General features: G+C 40.1%; 1 protein-coding gene and 1 long non-coding RNA gene across 2 annotated transcripts in view; one reads left to right on the forward strand and one right to left on the reverse strand.

Annotated features, from left to right (window-relative positions):
- Positions 1–210: 210 nt before the first annotated feature.
- The window catches only part of LOC113011577 (NACHT, LRR and PYD domains-containing protein 12-like), a 382,413-nt gene continuing 359,521 nt past the window's right edge, over positions 211–23,102 (forward strand). Inside the window, exons 1-3 of the mRNA XM_026151123.1 lie at positions 211–441; positions 667–708; positions 1,680–2,862. Of these exons, the coding sequence (XP_026006908.1) occupies positions 243–441; positions 667–708; positions 1,680–2,862 (1,424 nt within the window). The 5' untranslated portion in view covers positions 211–242. The remainder of the gene's footprint in view (positions 442–666; positions 709–1,679; positions 2,863–23,102) is intronic.
- Positions 18,530–23,089, reverse strand: LOC113011597 (uncharacterized). The gene is made up of 3 exons (XR_003270589.1): positions 23,010–23,089; positions 22,891–22,938; positions 18,530–20,743 (listed from the first exon to the last, which is right to left on the reverse strand). It is a non-coding gene; the product is annotated as an uncharacterized LOC113011597 (long non-coding RNA).

Genomic DNA, 23,102 nt, shown 5'->3' on the forward strand with positions numbered 1-23,102 from the left:
TCTGGTCATCTGACAAAATAAACACAGTGACACTTATGACACTCATTACTGATTCAGTATCATTTGAGGTGCGATAGTTTTCCCATCACAGTAAAAAATAATTTCTTATAAATAATTGAGATGTAGAGATGTAATCTGCTAAAGAAGTAGATAGAACATGTGATGAGACTCACTGTCTGAGTCACGTTCTCATGATTTACAGATCAAAGATGGAGAAGCCCTCACCAGTGCAGCTCCTGGAAATGTTGCGAAATTTGGGAGAAGAGGAGCTGAAGGTTTTCCACTTTTACCTGCAGCATGAACCTGGAGGTGACTTCACCAAAATCTATAAGTGCCAGCTGGAGAACGCAGACAGACTGAAAACAGTAGATGTGATGGTGCAGGTGTATTCAGACCGTGTGATGGAGGTAGCCCAGTCGATTTTAGGGAGAATGAATAAAGGTCAGTCAGAGGAAAAAGAAACACGAAACACTCCGTGTGATATGCAGACACCACATTGTCACAATTTATTGTATGAAATGTATTAAACTGAGACTTTCTAAATTTTTCTTTTCTTTTCAATGTATGTTTGAGTACAAATATTATTAATACATTATTTTGAAACTATAGAGGTTTTCATTATCAAAGAGACCAACTGGTGATTCAAGCTGCACTTTCTTCCAACAGGAAGTCCCTCAGCTCAGGAGGCTTCATCGCGTTTGTCAGAAGGTACGAATTCATTTGTTTGTCTCTAAAAACATCAATAAGGCAGAAACAGATCTGAGCTGACCAATTAGAGCTCTGGTTGTTTCCATGTAGTAGCTCTGCTGTATGACTAAAGTCAGAGCTCCAATAAATGAAAGGTTGTTTGGTTTAATAATGTCTAACTTTACTTCGCCGCATGTAACAGCAAACAACGTTAAAACAGAGGACAGAGGTTACAGAGCTTTAGATGAGATGTGAGGATGGTTCATTGCAGATGACAAGAAATCTAGAAAAACATCTAACATGTTTGGACTCAGAAATAGTCATACATGACATGCTTTAAGGCCTTATGATACATTTAGACCTTCACTCTTCATGGTTTAAATTTTAAACCAGAGTTTTTAGAAATGTATTCACATTTTATTAAGTAAAGTGATATGTCTCTAGCCTCAGCTCTGCAGTACGAGTAAAGTCTGAGCTCTAATGAATGAATATCTCTTTGGTTTAATATTTCTAACTTATTTCACTGGATCTAACAGCAGATACCTAATATTTATGCCCTGGACTTAACTTTTAATGTTTTTAATTAATTAATTACAATTACAATTTTTAATTAAGTTCATCAAGTTAAAAGAGAAGCCAAAGTTTCAGAGCTTTAGGTAACGTTGGAGGACGAACTGGATTATGCAGATTTCTAAAAAATGTATTACAACATGAACTTTATCTTTATTTTTGTCTACAGACTTGAGAAGATTTAAAATTTTTATTTACTTTTGAACAAATTTTTAAGTAGCCAATACTCTATTCTTCAATGTATCACTCCAAAATTACAGTTCCTGCGTCAATTTTATATCAGCATAAAACTTCTGGGTTTTATTTTTTAATAGTATTTGTTTCCAAAAATGGTCTCTACTTTTATTGTGGAAAAATACCTGCTGGAAGTCAATGGACCATTTTTCAAAAAACCTTAACAAATATCTGCTTTTTTAATTCAGATGTTCTTCATAAGTGTCATCGTAAACTTAAACCTGCACTGAAGAAGAAGTTCCAGTGTGTGTTTGAGGGCATCGCTAAAGCAGGAAACCCAACCCTCCTTAATCAGATCTACACAGAGCTCTACATCACAGAGGGAGGGACTGCAGAGGTCAATGATGAACATGAGGTCAGACAGATTGAAACAGCATCCAGGAAACAACACAGACCAGAAACAACCATCAGACAAGAAGACATCTTTAAAGACACACCTGGAAGAGATGAACCAATCAGAACAGTGCTGACAAAGGGAGTGGCTGGCATTGGGAAAACAGTCTTAACACAGAAATACAGCCTGGACTGGGCTGAAGACAAAGCCAACCAGGACATCCAGTTCATATTTCCATTCACTTTCAGAGAGCTGAATGTGCTGAAAGAGGAAAAGTTCAGCTTGGTGGGACTTGTTCATCACTTCTTTACTGAAACCAAAGAAGCAGGAATCTGCAGCTTTGAAGGCTTCCAGGTTGTGTTCATCTTTGATGGTCTGGATGAGTGTCGACTTCCTCTGGACTTCCACAAAACTACAATCCTAACTGACCCTAGAAAGTCCACCTCAGTGGATGTGCTGCTGATAAACCTCATCAGGGGGAAACTGCTTCCCTCTGCTCGCCTCTGGATAACCACACGACCTGCAGCAGCCAATCAGATCCCTCCTGACTGTGTTGGCATGGTGACAGAGGTCAGAGGGTTCACTGACCCACAGAAGGAGGAGTACTTCAGGAAGAGATTCAGAGATGAGGAGCAGGGCAGCAGGATCATCTCCCACATCAAGACATCACGAAGCCTCCACATCATGTGCCACATCCCAGTCTTCTGCTGGATCACTGCTACTGTTCTGGAGGATGTGCTGGAAACCAGAGAGGGAGGACAGCTGCCCAAGACCCTGACTGAGATGTACATCCACTTCCTGGTGGTTCAGGCCAAAGTGAAGAAGGTCAAGTATGATGGAGGAGCTGAGACAGATCCACACTGGAGTCCAGAGAGCAGGAAGATGATGGAGTCTCTGGGAAAACTGGCTTTTGATCAGCTGCAGAAAGGAAACCTGATCTTCTATGAATCAGACCTGACAGAGTGTGGCATCGATATCAGAGCAGCCTCAGTGTACTCAGGAGTGTTCACACAGATCTTTAAAGAGGAGAGCGGACTGTACCAGAACAAGGTGTTCTGCTTCATCCATCTGAGTGTTCAGGAGTTTCTGGCTGCTCTTCATGTCCATCTGACCTTCATCAACTCTGGACTCAATCTGCTGGAACAACAACAAACAACCTCCCAGAAGTCTGAAACAGGAGAATCTGCAGAGAAACACTTCTACCAGAGTGCTGTGAACAAGGCCTTACAGAGTCCAAATGGACACCTGGACTTGTTCCTCCGCTTCCTCCTGGGTCTTTCACTGCAGACCAATCAGACTCTCCTACGAGGTCTGCTGACACAAACAGGAAGTAGCTCACAGACCAATCAGGAAACAGTCCAGTACATCAAGAAGAAGCTCAGTGAGAATCTGTCTGCAGAGAAAAGCATCAATCTGATCCACTGTCTGAATGAACTGAATGATCGTTCTCTAGTGGAGGAGATCCAACAATACAGGACTTCAGGAAGTCTCTCCACAGGTAAACTGTCTCCTGCTCAGTGCTCAGCTCTGACCTTCATGTTACTGTCATCAGAAGAAGATCTGGATGAGTTTGACTTTAAGAAATATTCTGCTTCAGAGGAGGCTCTTCTGAGAATGCTGCCAGTGGTCAAAGCCTCCAATAAAGCTCTGTAAGTAAACATGTTGTCATCGCTTCATTGTTAAAATCATGGGAAATAAATCAGAAATGCTGAGTTCAAAGAGCACTGTAACATTTTTTTAAAATAGTAAATTAAATGATCATCAGTCACTCGGTAAATATATGGTAGTTTTAATGTTTCACTCCAGCATTTCTAAAACACACTTTGTTCTGTAACTCTTATCAAAGGACAATCCAGACCCAGCCTATAAGAACATGAGCTCTGATGCTTCAGCCCCTCTGACAGGTTTATTATCCTCAGCTTGTTCATTTGTCTCCAACTCCAGGAGTTTGGTTGTTTTATTCTAAAGCACAAACTTCACCTGCCAGACTTCACCTACATCTTTTTCTGATGTTCATAATTTAAGTTCAAGTTTGTATCTCACTTTCAGTGCACACCCTCCCTTTTTAAATATAAATCTCTGCTGTGCTGTCATGTTTTCATCCTGTATGGAGGGAGAAACTCGGTCTTCATTACTGAAATTGCCTCTAAGGTCGTGTTTCTTGTCAGTAACCATATGTAACTGTAAGGCTTCCATAACCAGTGTTATCACAGAATTACAGTGGGTTCACTCTGGGTCCTCTACAGTTTCTTCCCACTGTCCACAGACATGCAGTTAGGTTACCTGGTGATCTAAACTTCATGCAGGTGTGAGTGAGAGTGGTTGTCTGTCCCTCTGTGGGCTTAGTGGAAGAGACTGGATGGATCTCTGCTTTGTCTTTGATATATGCTGACAGCAAACATTCTCCATGAAGTCTGCATTTCAGCTCATCTCCTTTATACACACCTTTAACAGGAAGAGTTTTATACAGCTAGTGTTTAAAATCAAGTGTTATTCACAATACACAGGTAATGAGCATGATTATTGAATTACTAAAATTTTCTAAAATAATTGTTTTAGTTAATATTGTATGACAGTGTACACAGAATTATTAGCTCAGTAGGCAGAGTGGTCGCCCCATGATCATAAGGTCAGGGGTCGAATCCACCGAATAGTTACCTTGTGGTACCCCTGAGCAAGGTACCATCAAGGTACCAATCATGTGCACTGGACTGGTAGCACTCATAGTCTCATAGGTTTAAATAAATTTAAAAAAAAAAAGGGTTCAACATATAAACAAATTTAATTTGATCACATATATTGTTTGTTTTTTTTTGTTTTTGTTTTTTTCCTTTCTCTCTCAGACTGAGCAGCTGTAACGTCTCAGAGGAAGGCTGTGAAAATTTGTTGTCAGTGGTCAGCTCCCAGTCCTGTAGTCTGAGAGAGCTGGACCTGAGTACCAACAGCCTGAAGGCTTCAGCAGTAAAGCTTCTGTCTGCTGCAGTGGAGAGTCCACATGCCAAACTGAATGTTCTGAGGTCAGATCAATTTGTATTATGTTTAGTTCTGTTTGTTTATGTGTTTGATGTTTGTTTTTGTTTATGTCTTTATCCAGTTATCCTTGTTTCATAGCATTTTTATTCATTTCAAAGTTAAACAGAAGTTTTACTAACCTGCTCAGCACAAGACAATAAGCTATTGCACCTTGATTACACTTTAACAACAATCTTTATTCATGTTTTTATCTTCAGACTTAACATCTGTGAACTCTCAGAGGAAAACTGTGAAGCTCTGTCCTCAGTTCTCAGCTCACAGTCCTCTAGTCTGACAGAGCTGGACCTGAGTATCAGAAAGCTGCAGGATTCAGGAGTGAAGCTTCTGTCTGCTGGACTACAACGTTTAAACTGTAAACTGAATACTCTGAGGTCAGATCAGAAAACATTTAGTTTTTAGAATTATTAATTAAAGTTCATACATATGATGTTGTATCTTAGTATGTTTATGTTTCCTTTAAAAATAGAAAGTCAACATTTAATGTTGTGAAATGTATTAACAAACTCTACATGAGTACTTGTTTTATAGATTGTCTTTTATTTTTCAGACTGAGTGGCTGTAACCTGTCAGAGAGAAGCTGTGAAGCTCTGTCCTCAGTCCTCAGCTCCCAGTCCTCCAGTCTGAGAGAGCTGGACCTGAGTAACTCTGACCTGCAGGATTCAGGAGTGAAGCTTCTGTCCGCTGGACTAAAGAGTTCACAGTGTGCAGTGGAAACTCTCAGGTCAGGATTCAAACTTTTCCACAGATGATCATTTGAAATGTGATTTATATTATTGTATAAACAGGTAACTTTTACAGCTGTCAAGTGAACTTTTATTTACATTTGAGTGGATAATTGGACTCTGAATTACTAAAAGTTGTTATAGTCATGTCTCTGTTTATTTAAAAAAATACTTCATGCACTGCCTAATTTAAAGATTTAGGCTCCTTTGGGCCCATAATATATATATTTGATTTCTTTGTGAATGAAATTAGGAGGATATTGGCGACTGCTGATTGGCTCGCTGTTTGTTTTTTATTCACAGTACTTAATTTTAAAGGCTGATTTCTCAAAATGAGATGTTTATCTTTTCTTCTACAACACGTGGAGCCACCAAATCTTCTTGCTTGATTTATTCATTACAGTTTGATTTAAAGAATATTAGACTCGTAACATAATAAATATATTTATTTCACTTCTTCTTGAGAGAAAGAAAGGGATGACTGGGTGAGCTCCAGTGGTTCATCCCAGCAGAGAGAGCGGCACACTGGGCTGCAAATGATCACAGTAGTAATGGCCATAGTTTGATAAAACAGGCATTCTTACCCTGTAGATAATACAGGGTTCTGGTGCCGATGTGGGGGAGGGGAGTCGCCCGGTACTAACTACATACTACTAACTACCTCATCCAGATGTCTTCCCTACTAAACCTGATAAGAAGTAACTGCAGTAGCCTTATAGGTCAAATCAGTTTCACCTGTTAAAGTTAGCTCCACTATTAATTAGGGGTGGGGGAAAAAATCGATACTGTGTAGTATCGTGATATTTTGTTTGCTAATAATGTATCGATACAGGGACAGCAGAAATCGATATTTTGTTACAAACAATTTTTTCTCTGAAGTCAACATGCTCTGGAGTCAGAGCATGTTGACTTCAGAGCATGTTGATCCTTTTTCTGAGCAACAATCCTGACATTCCTTCACTGTCCAAATGTGTTTAACTTTTTTTTTGGCAGCAATAAACATGACAGTTTACTTATTTTAATTTAAGACATGTTTAATTTTAATTAAGTTTGAAACTTTTTTATTTAATGTAAAATTATATTTTTTTTAAATTTACTTTCAAATTCTTCAGTTGCTGAAGGGGCTGCATAGTTTTCATAAATTGCATAGTTCAGAATAGCTATAATTGTACCAGATGGTTGCATTCAGTTAAGTTGGACTAGACTGTAATACAAACCGTTCAGTTTGTCAACAATAAAACTGACTGAAATGAGAGAAAGACTGAGTGTGAGACTTTGATATTAGATAAAATGAATATTGATAAAGTTTACCTTTATGTGCAGAATTTAAATATCGCAAAATATTTTAAAAAATCGCAATAATATCGTATCGTGCGTTAAGTATTGTGATAATATCGTATCGCGAGTTGTATGGTGATTCCCACCTCTACTATTAATGGTGTCACTTGTTATTTCTGGGATGAGTTTAGTAGCCTGAACAGCTGCTTAAAGGAAAGTAATTAAATAATAAAAATAACCTAAGTCCGGGGGAACCTGCAAGAGCTGTTTGCACAAAGAATAATGCTCAGACTTTGAGGTTTTATCGTTTTACACAAGGTTTAAAAATGAATGTCCACAATTGAATTGCAGAAATTGTTATTGAGCTAATACTGATGTAGTTGTTATCTTTGGTAAGGAGAGGTTGGAGGAAGGATGAGCACAGTCAGGCCTAAAGATGCTCTTAATAATAATAATGGATTGCATTTATATAGCGCTTTTCGAGACCCTCAAAGACCCTTTACAATCCCACTACAGGGAGTGCAGAATTATTAGGCAAGTTGTATTTTTGAGGAATAATTTTATTATTGAACAACAACCATGTTCTCAATGAACCCAAAAAACTCATTAATATCAAAGCTGAATGTTTTTGGAAGTAGTTTTTAGTTTGTTTTTAGTTTTAGCTATTTTAGGGGGATATCTGTGTGTGCAGGTGACTATTACTGTGCAGAATTATTAGGCAACTTAACAAAAAACAAATATATACCCATTTCATTTATTTATTTTTACCAGTGACACCAATATAACATCTCCACATTCACAAATATACATTTCTGACATTCAAAAACAAAACAAAAACAAATCAGCGACCAATATAGCCACCTTTCTTTGCAAGGACACTCAAAAGCCTGCCATCCATGGATTCTGTCAGTGTTTTGATCTGTTCACCATCAACATTGCGTGCAGCAGCAACCACAGCCTCCCAGACACTGTTCAGAGAGGTGTACTGTTTTCCCTCCTTGTAAATCTCACATTTGATGATGGACCACAGGTTCTCAATGGGGTTCAGATCAGGTGAACAAGGAGGCCATGTCATTAGTTTTTCTTCTTTTATACCCTTTCTTGCCAGCCACGCTGTGGAGTACTTGGACGCGTGTGATGGAGCATTGTCCTGCATGAAAATCATGTTTTTCTTGAAGGATGCAGACTTCTTCCTGTACCACTGCTTGAAGAAGGTGTCTTCCAGAAACTGGCAGTAGGACTGGGAGTTGAGCTTGACTCCATCCTCAACCCGAAAAGGCCCCACAAGCTCATCTTTGATGATACCAGCCCAAACCAGTACTCCACCTCCACCTTGCTGGCGTCTGAGTGGGACTGGAGCTCTCTGCCCTTTACCAATCCAGCCACGGGCCCATCCATCTGGCCCATCAAGACTCACTCTCATTTCATCAGTCCATAAAACCTTAGAAAAACCAGTCTTGAGATATTTCTTGGCCCAGTCTTGACGTTTCAGCTTGTGTGTCTTGTTCAGTGGTGGTCGTCTTTCAGCCTTTCTTACCTTGGCCATGTCTCTGAGTATTGCACACCTTGTGCTTTTGGGCACTCCAGTGATGTTGCAGCTCCGAAATATGGCCAAACTGGTGGCAAGTGGCATCTTGGCAGCTGCACGCTTGACTTTTCTCAGTTCATGGGCAGTTATTTTGTGCCTTGGTTTTTCCACACGCTTCTTGCGACCCTGTTGACTATTTTGAATGAAACGCTTGATTGTTCGATGATCACGCTTCAGAAGCTTTGCAATTTTGAGACTGCTGCATCCCTCTGCAAGATATCTCACTGTTTTTGACTTTTCTGAGCCTGTCAAGTCCTTCTTTTGACCCATTTTGCCAAAGGAAAGGACGTTACCTAATAATTATGCACACCTGATATAGGGTGTTGATGTCATTAGACCACACCCCTTCTCATTACAGAGATGCACATCACCTAATATGCTTAATTGGTAGTAGGCTTTCGAGCCTATACAGCTTGGAGTAAGACAACATGCATGAAGAGGATGATGTGGACAAAATACTCATTTGCCTAATAATTCTGCACTCCCTGTATTCATTCACTCTCACATTCACACACTGGTGGAGGTAAGCTACAGTTGTAGTGGTAGGTTAGGTTTTGCCCAAGGACAAAATGACCAAGACAGAGAGAGCTGGCTCATCAGACAGACAAGCTCATCTTGTAACCTACTGGTTCGCTGGTCAGCACACCAGCTGACTAGCGAACCGGCTAACTAGCACACCAGCTAACTAGCACACCGGCTAAATAGCAAATCAGCTAACTAGCAGACCAGCTAACGGCAGCCACAAGCTGAAGGACGATTAAATGTAGTGGAGATATCAGAGATGACACTGGTGTGTCCGATTCACTCTTTAGCACTCCGTTCACTCCGGTGTGTCAGCCAGAACACCACTGAAGGCCAAATGATCCCAGCATGTGGAATAAAGAGCTTAAGGTTTGGTTTGAGACACTTTATTCTTTCACTGATTGATTCTTGCGGCTGTGATCATGTGTGTGGTTTCTTACAAAAAGGAAGTACACAATACAAATACATGACAAATAAGATGAATAGATAAGTTACATATCCAGTTATATGTACGTACATCAGTATAGCTAATATAGCCATATATAAGGACAAAGATCACAGTACTATAATGCAGTAATGTTAAACACAAAGGTGTATATCTACATAAATCTGTCCTATCAGTGATCAGGGTACTGTAGTATACTTCCACTACATAAACTATAGAAACTAAACGACATTAGTGTGACTTTAAGTTACCATCAGTACAGACGAACTGATGGTAGTTGTACAAAATAAAGGCATTGCAATTATTGTGAAGGGCTTCCGGTTAAACTAAGATCAGCTGATTACCTCATAACAAATTGTTTGCTATAGAACGCAGCTCCCACTCTTCATTAATATCATGTACTGTAACTCCCAAGTAACCATGGTTACCCAGCCACGCCCAGTAGTCTCCAGAGAGACCAACAGCTGGTGCACGTTGTAACGCCGTGGCTTTCATAGTCTCTCCTTTTTCTACAGCTCATGTGTTCTTCTTGTGATGGTGCGTCTTGAGGGAGGCTCATACATGCCGTCATTTGTTGATCCTAAGAACGTTCCTCAGACCGACTTCTTCAACAACACTAATCGGCCTGCAGTTTGTAGCTACTCACTTCACTGTGGTGTTTGTTAGCTTGTCTTTCTTTGGTTTTATCCTGACTCCTCCCACAAGCTGATCCTACGTAGTCTGCCCAAGCCTCCCACCTCTGTTTGTTTGGGTGGTTTGTTTGCTGCCATCAACAGCGTGTAATGCATTTAAGTGATACTTCAGACATGAAGTACTGCGACAATAAAAAACTCAACTTTGCTTAAAAATAACTTTAGTTGTATCAACACTGCCCTCTGGAATAATTAGACTTTGGTGACAAACTGATGTGATCTCCATGTTTCCTTTGTTGGACTGTGGGCGAGTGTCAGAACTGAATGTACTGAGTAACATGTGGAGTTTAAATATGTGTCAGTTCCAGTTTTAGAGCTCTAAAGTGCAGCTATCATGTTAGGAATATGTTAGGAATAGACAGGAACACTGAGCACACTGAGGTCAAATCTTTATTTATCCAGTTCATCTGTAGGCTGAGCTCAGTCCATCCATTTAGTGAAATGATGTTTAAAGGTCTCCTTGTTCTGTGAGCGTGCACAGATCCTGAAGCAGAAAGCCTGGGTTAACAGAGAAATGATCATCACTGTGATGATGCTCACCATCTCTGACTGGGATTTGAGGTTTTGTCAAAGCAGCAAAGAAAGCCTGGCTATGTTGGACTGGGTGTGGAAGCAGCTCCCAGTTTGAGTTCAGGAGACAGACACCCTCTCTACTTTGACGATCAGCTTCAAACTTTCCTTTTTGATAAAACTTATAGTTAGAGCTGGATCAGGTGACCCTGAACCATCACTTAGTTATGCTGCTATAGAGATGGATAACAGATGGATTGTTGTTTTGTGTGTCTGCAGTCTGTCAGGCTGTCTGATCACAGAGGAAGGCTGTACTTCTCTGGCCTCAGCTCTGACCTCCAACCCCTCCCATCTGAGAGAGCTGGACCTGAGCTACAATCATCCAGGTCCCTCAGGAATGAAGCTTCTGTCGGCTGGACTGAAGGATCCAGGCTGGAGACTGGACACTCTCAGGTATGGAGAGAATGTCTGATATAGGAGGAAGAGCTGGAATCATTTCCTGTGTCTTTCACTCACTTCCTGTTTGTTTCCTGCAGATGAGACATGAACAATCACACATGCAGGAATATTTTCAGGGACAGACACACTAGTCTAGCTGGATAGTACATGGATATTTATGTAGGGGGTCTTCAAGGAGTCTGTTTGCAGGAACATTAATGATAACTGATAAGTCATGTTGAGAGTTTCATTAAAAGTAGACTTACAGTTAGGTAATATTTGGACAGAGACAACATTTTGTAACTTTAGATACAAGTATCAGCCATGTGTGTGTTTCCCATGCTGTATGTCCACAGTCACAGTGACAGTCAGTGACACTGACAGAAGGATGAAACAAGGCTGTGAATCATTTCAGTCTGTGTGTGTGACAAAGAGGCAGACAGGAGCAGCTAACATTTGGAAATGGAAGCTTACTGGAAACACTACATTCACGGCTGAATTCACAATAGATTTGTTCTCAAGTGCACATTTAGCAGCTAATGCTAATACTGTTTTCCCTTTGCTTTCTACAGCAGCTATTGCTAAGTAGGCCACTTTGCTCCGCTAAGGATTTGTGTGACCATGATGGAGACTCTGATAAGCTAATGCTGCTAAGCTAATGCTGTTTATGGGCCCTGTTAGAATCAATATTTCATTCTCATTCTGTTGTTTGAGAACAATATTAACGGTTTCACATCATTATAACACAAGAGAAAAGGGTATTGGCATTAGCTACTAGTGCTTATTCACCTCAAATTACCTTTAGCTGCTAATGGCAGCCTACTTAGCATTAACTCCTCACTAATATAATGCTAATTTACATCAAATTAGCATTAACTGCTTATATTGTTATAAGGAAAGAGAAAACGGTATTAGCATTTGCTGCTAATAATTATTCACCCCTAATTAGAATAAGCCGCTAAAAGCAGCCAACTTAGCATTAATTCCTCACTTTGTTGTTACCCAACGGAAAAGAGTATTAGTATTAGCTACTATCATTTTTAATAAGTAAGAGAAAACAGTATTAGCAGTAGCGCATAATGCTAATTCACGTCAACGTAGTATTAGTTAATAATGGCAGCCTACTTAGCATTAACTGCTCACTAATATAATGCTAATTCGCATCAAATTAGCATTAGCTGCTCAAGTTGTTATAAGGAAAAAGAGAAAACGGTATTAGTATTAGCTGCTAATAATTATTCACCCCTAATTAGAGTTAGCCCCTAATGGCAGTCTACTTAGCATTAACTCCTGACATTGTTATAATGCAGGGGAAAAGAGTTACCATTATCGGATAATGCTAATTCTCATCAAATTAGCATTAGTTAATAACGGTAGACTTCATATCATTAGCTGCTGTCATTCTTACAAAGCAAACAGTATGAGCATTAGCTGTTAATCCTTTTTCATCTAAAATTAGAATTAGCCACTAATGGCGTATTGTTAAAAAGTAAGAAAAAACATTGTTAGCATAAGCGGATAATGCTAATTCATCTCAAATTAGTATTAGCTAATAATGGCACCTGCTTAGCATTAGCTGGTCACATTGTTATAAGGCAAGAAAATATGGTATTAGCATTAGCTGCCAATTTCTATTTACCTAAAATTAGCATTAGCCACTAATGGTAGCCTATAGCAAAAACTTCTTAATGCTAAATGAAGTTAATTAATGCTAAGTAGGTTTAACTGAAATTAAAGTAGTGTTAGCATTAGCTGCTGATATTGTTAAAAGGTAAGATAAAACATTGCTAGCAGCAGCGGATAATGCTAACACACATAATAATTAGCATTACCTAATAATGGCAGCCTTCTTAGCATTAGCTGCTCATATTGTTATAATGCAAGTGAAAAGAGTTGGCAAAAACAGTGTTAGCATTAGTGGATAATGCTAATTCACCTAAATTAGCATTAGCTAATAATGGCTACGTACTTAGCATTACCTACTAATATTGATATAAAGCAAGAAAATATGGTATTAGCATTAGCTTCTAATGCTTTCTCATCTAAAATTAGAATTAGCCACTAATGGCATCCTATTTAGCATTAACTCTTCACATCGCAAGGGGAAAAATTTGAATTCAATAAAAAAAAAAAGTGTTCACATTAGCTACTTGTATTGTTAAAAAGTAAGAAAAAACATTGTTAGCATAAGGGGATAATGCTAATTCACCTCAAATTAGTATTAGCTAATAACGGCAACCTACATAGCATTAGCTGGTCACATTGTTATAAAGCAAGAAAATATGGTATTAGCATTATCTGCCAATTCCTATTCACCTAAAATTAGCATTACCTGCTAATGGCAGTCTACTTAGCATTAACTCCTCACTAATGTGATGCTAATTCACATTAAATTAGCTTTAGCATTAGCTGCTAGCATCAGCCTACCTAGCACTAGCTGCTCACATTGTTAAAGATAAGATAAGATAACCTTTATTAGTCCCACACGTGGGAAATTTGTTTTGTCACAGCAGGAAGTGGACAGTGCAAAAGTTATGACGCAAAAATTAGAATACAATAAGAATAAATACAGTACACAGCTGTACAGAATAGAATAAAATAATATACTATATACAGTAGAATAAAATAGAATAAAAATATACAATAAGATAAAAATAGAATACGAATGCTATATACAACTGAGTAAAAATACAACGATGCCAGAAAGGATTATTGCACTTAGTGTTATTGCACATGTGTGGATGTGTGTGTTTGTTCAGTTAAAGTCTTTGTTGTGGAGTCTGACAGCAGTGGGGAGGAAAGACCTGCGAAATCTCTCCGTCCCACACCGTGGGTGCCGCAGTCTCCCACTGAAGGAGCTGCTCAGTGCTGTCACAATCTGCTGCATGGGGTGGGAGACGTTGTCCAACAGGGATGACAGCTTAGCCGCCATTCTCCTGTCACTCACCACCTCCACTGAGTCCAGAGGGCATCCTAGAACAGAGCTGGCCCTTCGGATCACCCTGTTCAGTCTCTTCCTGTCCCCAGCAGAGATGCTGCCGCCCCAGCAGACCACACCATAAAAGATAGCAGAAGCCACCACAGAGTCATAGAAGGTCTTCAGGAGTGGGCCCTCCACCCCAAACGACCTGAGTCTCCGCAGCAGGTACAACCTGCTCTGCCCTTTCCTGTAGAGGGCGTCTGAGTTAGGGAGGGAAGAGAATACGATATTAGCATTAGCTGGTAATATTTATTCACCCCTAATTAGAATTAGCCACTAATGGCAGCATACTTAGCGTTAACTCCTCACATCGTTGTAATGCAAATGAGGCTAACTTGCATTAAATTAGACTGCTGTTATTAGCTAATGCTATTTAGCAGTAGCTGCTCACATTGTTATAAAGCAAAGGAAAACGATATGAGCATTAGGTTCTAATGCGTATTTGCCTTAAATTAGACGTAGGTGCTAATGGCAGCCTACTTAGCATTAGCAGCTCAGATGTTATAATGCTAGGAAAAAGAGTGTTAGCATTAGCCGTTCACATTGTTATAAAGTTAAGGGAAATAGTGTTAGCATTAGCTACTCACATTTTTAAAAAAAGTAAGTGTTAGCATTAGTGCATAATGCTAATTCATGTCAAATTAGCATTAGTTAATAACGGCAGCCTATTTAGCATTAGCAGATAATGTTGACCTTGGCCCACTGGAAAAGTTAAGAACTAAAGATTTAGGAGTGTTTCTCGATAGCTCTTTCTCGTTTGAGAAACAAATGAATTCTGTTATTAAAACCAGCTGTAAGGTTTATATTGTTGATTGTCATTTATGTTTAGAAATATTTACTCATATATGCTTAGAATTGTATAATCGATTGGATGATGATAGAGGTTCGATCCTTAGTAGTCTGTAAAGACTCTGTGTGCCTTCCAGAGTGCTCTGGCATGCACACACCACTTGGGGCCATGAGAGAGGTCGTACCCTCTCTTACTGATTTATGGTGTAGGACAGGGGTCTCAAACTCAATTTAGCTGGGGGCCGCTGCAGGCAGAGTCTGGGTGAGGCTGGGCCGCATTAGGTTTTCCACAAGAAAGACATGGTTAAAAAATTCCAATCTTCTCAAATCTCTTTATTTTTATTTTTTAACACAAAATATGAAAAATGAATAAACAAATTAAGAATTAATAAGAAAAAAAATCAATCTGTAATACATAAATAAAATAATAATAAGATATTTTTAGTCAGTGAACTTGTGTGTTTTTTTCAGTCTTCTATATCTGCTGTATTTAGATTGAAATGTCTGTATTAACAGTTCTATAACCTTCTTCTGAACATGAATGGAACACTGGAGAAAATGAACTGTTCTTCTGAACATGGCTTCTCTTGCCTACTCCTTGCTGCTAGAGACCTGGCAGCGTTTCCTCTCGCATAGCCGAGCCAGATTTGGCCTGAGGGAGGAAGCAGTTGCGACCCTCAGTATGTCTTGAAGATGATCATCCGTAAGTCTGGACCTGTACTTGGACTTATTGAAGTTCAAAGTGGAGAAGAGCTTTTGGCACAAGTATGTGCTACCAAAAAGGCACATGGTCCACTTGAACATTCGGGAAAGCCGAGGGAAACTAGGGCTCAATTCTCTCAAAGATTGTCCAAGCTTGTCTGCTTTTCCACTCACCTCCCTGAACTTTGCTTTGAGTTCAGAGTTGCACTGCAGCTCAATGAGCTCCATTTGAAGCACAGAAGGGGCATCTTGCACATCAAAGGAGAAGGGGTCCGCAAAAATGTGAAAGGTGGCTCTGTGTGTCTTGAAGTCAGCAAATCTGTGATCAAATTCCTCCTGTAGCCTCAAAATGACATCAACATACTCGTCAGCACTGAATGGTGTGCCTGCATCCAGGAGTGCCTTGCATGCTGGGAAATGGCAAAGGTTTGTCTGAGAGAGCTGAGCTTTCCAGCGCGCCAGTTTTGTGGAGAATGCTCTCACGTTGTCATAGGCAGCACTGACAAGTTGCCCCTGGCCTTGTAACGTCTTGTTCAGTACATTAAGCTCATGTGTCATATCAACAAGAAAAGCTGAGTCCATGAGCCATTTGGGATCAGTTAGCACAGGAACACTAACTCCATCCTTCTCCATGAAGGCTTCACTTCTGCTCTCAACTCAAAAAGTCTCTTTAATACATTTCCCCTGCTGAGCCAACGTACCTCAGTGAAGTCGAGCACATCCCCATATTCTGACTCCATTTCCTCTAAAAAAGCACAGAACCTTCGGTGCTTTAAGCCCCTGGATCTGATTTGGTTGATGCATTTCACAACAATAGACATCACATTGTCAAACTTCAGGCATTTGCTGCAAAGGACCTGCTGATGGATGATGCAGTGCAGAGCAATGGCCTCCTCCACGCCTTCCTCTTCCAGTTTGTTTTGTGCCACCAGTCCATGTTTCCTCCCTGTCATTGATGGCGCTCCATCTGTTGTTATTCCAACAAACCTCTTCCATGGCAAACCAACATTCTCAATGGCATCACACAGCTTGTAAATATCTGCTGAGCGGTGGTCTGGCCATGCATTGGAATTACTGTGAGCAGCTCCTCCATCACTTCAAAACTGTCATCAACACCACGGACATACATTGGGAGCTGGGCAGTGTCGGTGATGTCTGTGGTCTCATCAAGAGCGACTGAGTATACACTGAAACATTTGGCTTTCTCACACAGTTGGTCATAAATGTCACTTGACAGGTCAGAAATGCGATCTGCTGCGGTGTTGGCAGAAAGGCTGATGTTGCTAAACTGACCTTTCTTTCCCGGACAGACTATATTTGCAGCCTGCAATATGCACTTTTAGACAAATGCACCTTCTGTGAATGGCTTCCCTGCTTTAGCAATCATCTCACTAACCACGTGGCTCCGACTGCTGCATTATTCTCTTTGGTTGCTTTCTTGGAGAAATCTTGCTGCCTCAGTAGATCTGTTTTAAGACTGGCAACCCGGTTCGCTCTCTCGTCTCCCTGGTATTTTGCATCCACCTCAGCATGTCTAGTTGTGTAATGACGTTTCAAATTGTATTCCTTGTGCAGCGCAACTTTCTCTGTGCAAATAAGACAGGTCGGGGTGCCCCTGTGCTCAACAAAGAAATATTGCATTTCCCACTTTTCCTGAAATTGTCGGTGCTCATCACCAACCTTTCTCTTCACCGCAGGCTTTGAAAAAGACATGTTTGGGGCTATGTGACATTTATAATTCTACTTGGTGTCACTGTCGCATTGAAGTTTCAATCAAGCGTTTAGCCGACGGACGGGGAACGTCTCAACGCGTAGAGAACGTCATTTCTGCTTCTTTTTCTTGCAACCGTAGCACGGCGATCGGCAGATAAAAAGCCGGTAGCAGTCTCCTTTGTTTTTACGCTCGATGTTCATGTCTTTCATGACGACACGAACACCGTGGCGTTTGCAGATGGTAGAAAGTGCAGGGATAGCGAGCGCAAAAAAGGCGACTGCTCACGGCGCCGGGCTGTTGTTACAGGAGAAAGAAGCGGAAATGACACCGTGACATATAACAAATAACATCAGCTGTTTCTGATGTTAGTTGTTTTGACTGCTTTTACATTATATTGAAATATATGTAATGTTCATGTTTGCTGCAATGCAAACGCAGTGATGCAAATAAAAACATGGAGCCACAAATTACGGTGCGACCCTATAATTAGTCCGGGTTACCGGGGACTGTTGTTGCCGATGAACAGGTGTCGCTATGTGACTGCAGACTAAATTGGGCTGCATTGAGTTCATGACTTTTCTTTTATCCCGCCGCCTACGCATCACTGTGAGAGTTAATATGAGATCTCTCTCTGTGGAAAAATAACTTTAAATCCCACTGACGTGTGTATAAATCTATATACGTATAATGTCCCGCTGGGCAGCAACTTAAAAAAAACTTTTTTTGAAGTGTTGTGAACGCAGCGCGCTGGGGCGAATGTCGGCGTTTGCCCAATAGAAAGGAGGAAGCCAGCCAGGCACAGGAAAGAAAGAAACACTCCAGGGCAACGCTGCTGGAACTTTGACTCATTGAGAAATGTTTCCCTGCTTGCATCAAGCCCGGCTGGTGTCCCCTGAGATCCATATCCCACCCTGATTGGTGGGTTAATTCAGCTCCGCCCACAACACTGTAAAGTGTCATACATTATCAAACTAACATTACATTTTCATATTAAGGTGGGGCCAAAAACTATCGTCCTGCGGGCCGCAATTGGCCCACCGGCCGCGAGTTTGAGACCCCTGGTGTAGGAGGACACCTACTCTGTGTCTGGTTAAGTATAAGAGCCCTTTGTTAGGGGGACCGCTGGACTCTTAGCACCAGCTTTGGGGTCACAGGGTCACATCTGGAACACACACACACACACACACACAGACACACACACACACAGACACAGACACACAGACACACACACACACACAGACACACACACACACACACACAGACACACACACACACAGACACACACACACACACACACACAGGTAAAGGTGAATTGGAAGGACAATTTTTTCAAACAAGATTTTTGCAACACTAAACGGACCCCCCTTTCCGCTTGTGCTAGATAGATGAAGTGCATCTTTAAAAATCCCATTTGAGTTGTACAACACAAATCTCACTTCAAAATTGTGAAAAACACACCAGAACTCAAAATATAAGAACCTGACAACATGGTGTAATAAGAGGACAACACTAATTAGGTAACTTGGCTCCTCCCCCTGACATGAACAGTAATTGTCAGGGCTAACTTTATTAACAGGACAAAGGCCATACACATACACAAACATGTATTTTGTGTGTATTAAAAGGGCAACAGGTGAATAAAAGGAACAAATTGAGTGCATTTTACAAAAACAGGATTGTTTTGTTAACAGAAATGAAAATAACTGGCAATATAAAATTATATGTCCTCTTAGATCAGATGCACTAAAACAGTGTCAACAAAATGAATTTACCAATCTTCTAATAGTAAAATTCTAAAATAAATAAATGAGAAACCAAAACATACAAAATATCTTTTGTAACTCCTCCAAGAAGTACTTTGGAGTTATGTAGACTCCTCTACATAGGATTTTCTTTTTTCTTCAACGACACGCCCCGATTCCTCACAAAATCTCTGATGTTTTGAATAGAACGACCAGCCAGAGCAGGATCTTCTGCAGTTTTGCATTGCTGGCATTCGATAATAGTGGCCAGTTTTCCTTTTTTGATATGTTCGCCAAAATAATTCATTATCGCAGCAACCTCCGTGGGAGACCAAGGATGCTTTTTGACCCTCCTTGCATTTTCCAGAGAAGCTAGAAGCAGAAAAAAATAAATGTAAACAAACTACTTTTTAAACAATTTTTAAATTAAAGGGGACGTATTATGCTCAATTGTGTGAGTTGACATGGTTGTAGGATGCAAAAATATAATGGCGATAATCGGCTTCCTTCAAATAAGCCGAAGAATTGAGTTCTGCACGCACTAGTTTTACAGCCCTGCTAAGAACAGTTAGTGTTTAGTCTACACAGCCCAAAGACGGCCTTTGCATTGTCCACGAGGACAGGTGCTGAGGCTGTGATTATGCTGGATTGTGCAAAATACACTACCTGGGACCTAAAAGAGCTCCTTTTTTAGTTGTTGAAAACCTACACTTAAGGAGTCGGGAGGCAATTCATAACCAAATATACATACAAAAGCAACAAAAAAAAGTGGGTTTTGCATAATATGTCCCCTTTAAGGTGAATTTGTTGTAACAGTGTTTCTTTGGTATAAATCCTGTAATGCTGACTGTTTAAATACTTATTACAATGGATGAATACATTTATTTAAATGTAAAATTCTGAAAGGTAGCCCACATTAAGTCAGAATTCCAATAAATAGCTATGGCAAATCACTATGGATGGAGAGCATTTTATTCCACACACCGTTATACAACAAAAAACATGTATAGCATGATATTGTAATAATTTGAAATGTATAACATATACTCAAACATTTCATATATAACTGTCTGACTCAAATGTTTATTTAAAAACAAGGGTGGACCCTGCCTGACCATGAGGTGGGCCTTCAGGTTTTTTCAGTGAACATAATTTTCTTCAAGACGTTCAGGTTACAGCCCACAATTAGCCAAACCAGCCCAAATTTTCCAATATTATCCAGATTCTGCCTATGGGAATAAGATGATGTTCAGAGTATGGAGATAATGTAGAAGCCCAATGGTTGAGGAATCCTCAAAATTAAAAACCCAAATCATAATATGTTCTCATTGCTTTGTTTATTAATTGTTTTGGTGCATTGCTGTTTTGAAAATGATAAGTATTTAAATGTATTACAGATTAAAACAGGCATAGGGAAAGTAATTTAAACATTTATCCCATTACTTAATACAAGGTATTGTTCCACATTGAATGTGATTTATGTTTTACCTTACCAAGTAGGTTAATATAATTGTCTAACCAAGTTGTAGAATTATGGTACGGTCCCTGGCAGAAAGATGAGCATAGTCACCATACTGGCTTGGGTGGTGTGGATAACTGGGTTCAAAAATGCATGAAGTTTACATTTGTGCTTAAGTGACTTTTGTATGCATGTCACCATTTACCAGATTGTTCATTTGTTTTCTTCTTACTGCTTGGCTTCATCTCCTTGTTTAGTATTCTGTTGGGTTCAATGACCTTACCCGCTCCATTTTTACTTTGTGCTGAAAAACAAAACAAAACAGTAAGCATATATTTGTTGTATTAAATCGCTTATAATGTAATGTCAAATGCTCCTGAATGTGGTCAAGCAACTAATGGACCTTGAAATCTTGAATATGGTTTCTAAGATAAATCCAGAGTCGCAACTATGACTTTTAGTTTAAGGTGACACATGTGAATGTGGAATATGGCTAGAGCTATTACAGCTGATATTAAAAGATACAAGGCTGAATTTTTCTCCAAACAAGACTCCGGTGTAGTGATGGGATTTCCGGCTCTTTTTAGAGATCCGGCTCTCTCGGCTCGGCTCACTAAAAAGAGCCGGCTCTTTCGGCTCCCGAACCGGCTCTTCAGGTTATTTTGTTGCTTTCATTCATTTATTATTAACAACAATATAAAATTATGCACAAAATGAATTACTAATGTTTAAAAACGTGTTTTCTATGTATATATGTTCATTATATAAATCTGCTTTTATTTATTCACTCCACATAAAATTTAAAAAATAAATTATAAAATACAAAAACCTACCATTTACAATTTAACTTTTAAAATTTAAACTTTAAATTTAAAAATACCAAGTGCCCAGTGCTCAGCTCAGTGGGTAGACACACTGGCAGCTTCACTTATATCACACTTAATTCACTGTGTTTTATCTTCCCATCGCACTGATGAGTGGACAGTTTTCAGGTGCCCGTGCACCGGCTCTATATGATATCCTTTTCTTGCAGACTCTACACTCTGCCTATGTATTGTCAGTAAAATTTAAATGGTTCTAGATTTTGCTTCTTTTCTTGGTGTCACTCATTTTCTTTACTCCACCTTTCTAATGTGACGACATTGTCTCTTGTTGTTGCTCCCGGCTCTCTTTCTCTCTCTCTCCCTGCTGCTCTTTTCGTGTGCTACTGCTGTTGCGAGTGTAACTACCGCCCCTAGCTCCTCCCTCTGCTCAGAGGCGGGAGGGGTGCAAACGCAAGGCTCTGTTTGCGCCCCTCCCGTCTCTACTCAGCGCAAACACAAGGCTGACGTGCAGCGAAAAAAGTGAGAGAGAGGGCAAGAGAAAGTAAAAAAAAAAAAATCCACGGCTCCCAATAAGGAGCCGGCTCGCATCGTTCACTTCAAAGAACCAGCTCTAAGAGCCATTTCGTTCGCGAACGACCCATCACTACTCCGGTGACTGGTCAACTTTCCACTCACCACTGATTTACTGTAGAAAGAGGATGAGAGCGTAGAGGGAATACTTCAGAAGCGCAAACCAGGTAAATAAAGAGTAGTAGATCAGCCCTCCACACACCAACTATTTTCATCTCTCTTGATTAATCTCATCTCCTTCTGTCTCCTGCAGGGCAGCTTCCTTTCTAACATCCTTCAACAAACCTTCCTCACTGTCCCTTGTTTGCACATGCCCAACACAACCTCAACCTGGCCAATGTAGAACAATGTAGACATTTTTTCCAACATGTGCAGTCCCAATGATATTGTTCTTCCTAATCCTATCCATTCTCTCCACCCTCAAAAAGAATCCCAGCATCTTTGCTTTCCCCAAACTCACCTCCAAGAACTGCAATCTATTAAGAACTCTGCTGCCCCCTTACTCTACTGCACTCACTCTAGAGACTATATCACCACATCCTAAAAAGAACATTACTGGCTGCACACTGACTATAGTATTGAGTGCAAACTCCTAATCAACTTTTAAGCCTTCAACAACCTCGCCCCCGCCACCCTGAGGGATTGTCTTTACTGTCACTCTCCCACAACACTGCTAACACTAACCTCCTTACCCCCATCATCAAAATCATAAATCTGAGGGTACAATCCTTTGCCACTGCTAATTGCACCCTCTGGAACTTCCTCTGCTCATTAGATTCTCTCTAGAACTTTAAATCACAGCTCAAAATCACCTGTTCAAACTAGCATTTCCTACCTGACCATCCTCCAAAACTGACCTTTCTATTCTGTTGAGCTGGTCTTTAGAAAGATCCTTGACTTTCTTTAAATTACCATTTGGACAAAGGTAAAAATCACTGGAAAAATGATAGTAATGAATTATCTTTTTTTTTTTTACATAAAGATAGCAAAGATAGCAAAAGTGTCTAGGAAGTAGTTACAAAGGTAAAAGCTTCAATAAATGATGACAAACACATACCTGGAGGTTCCTTGACAACTTTCTTCATCATTCTAGTATCTATAGAATCTGTAATAAAGTCTATTAGTCATGTGATTTCATAAATTGAACAAAGTTGAGACTAATCACATTGTACTTACCAATCTGTGGATATACAAGATTTCCTTCATTGACCTCACGCTCCGCTCCGACCTCCTCACGCTCCGCTCCGACCTCCTCACGCTCCGCTCCGA

This window comes from Astatotilapia calliptera, chromosome 19 (assembly GCF_900246225.1).
Source record: "Astatotilapia calliptera chromosome 19, fAstCal1.2, whole genome shotgun sequence".
Classification (NCBI taxonomy): Eukaryota; Metazoa; Chordata; class Actinopteri; order Cichliformes; family Cichlidae; genus Astatotilapia; species Astatotilapia calliptera.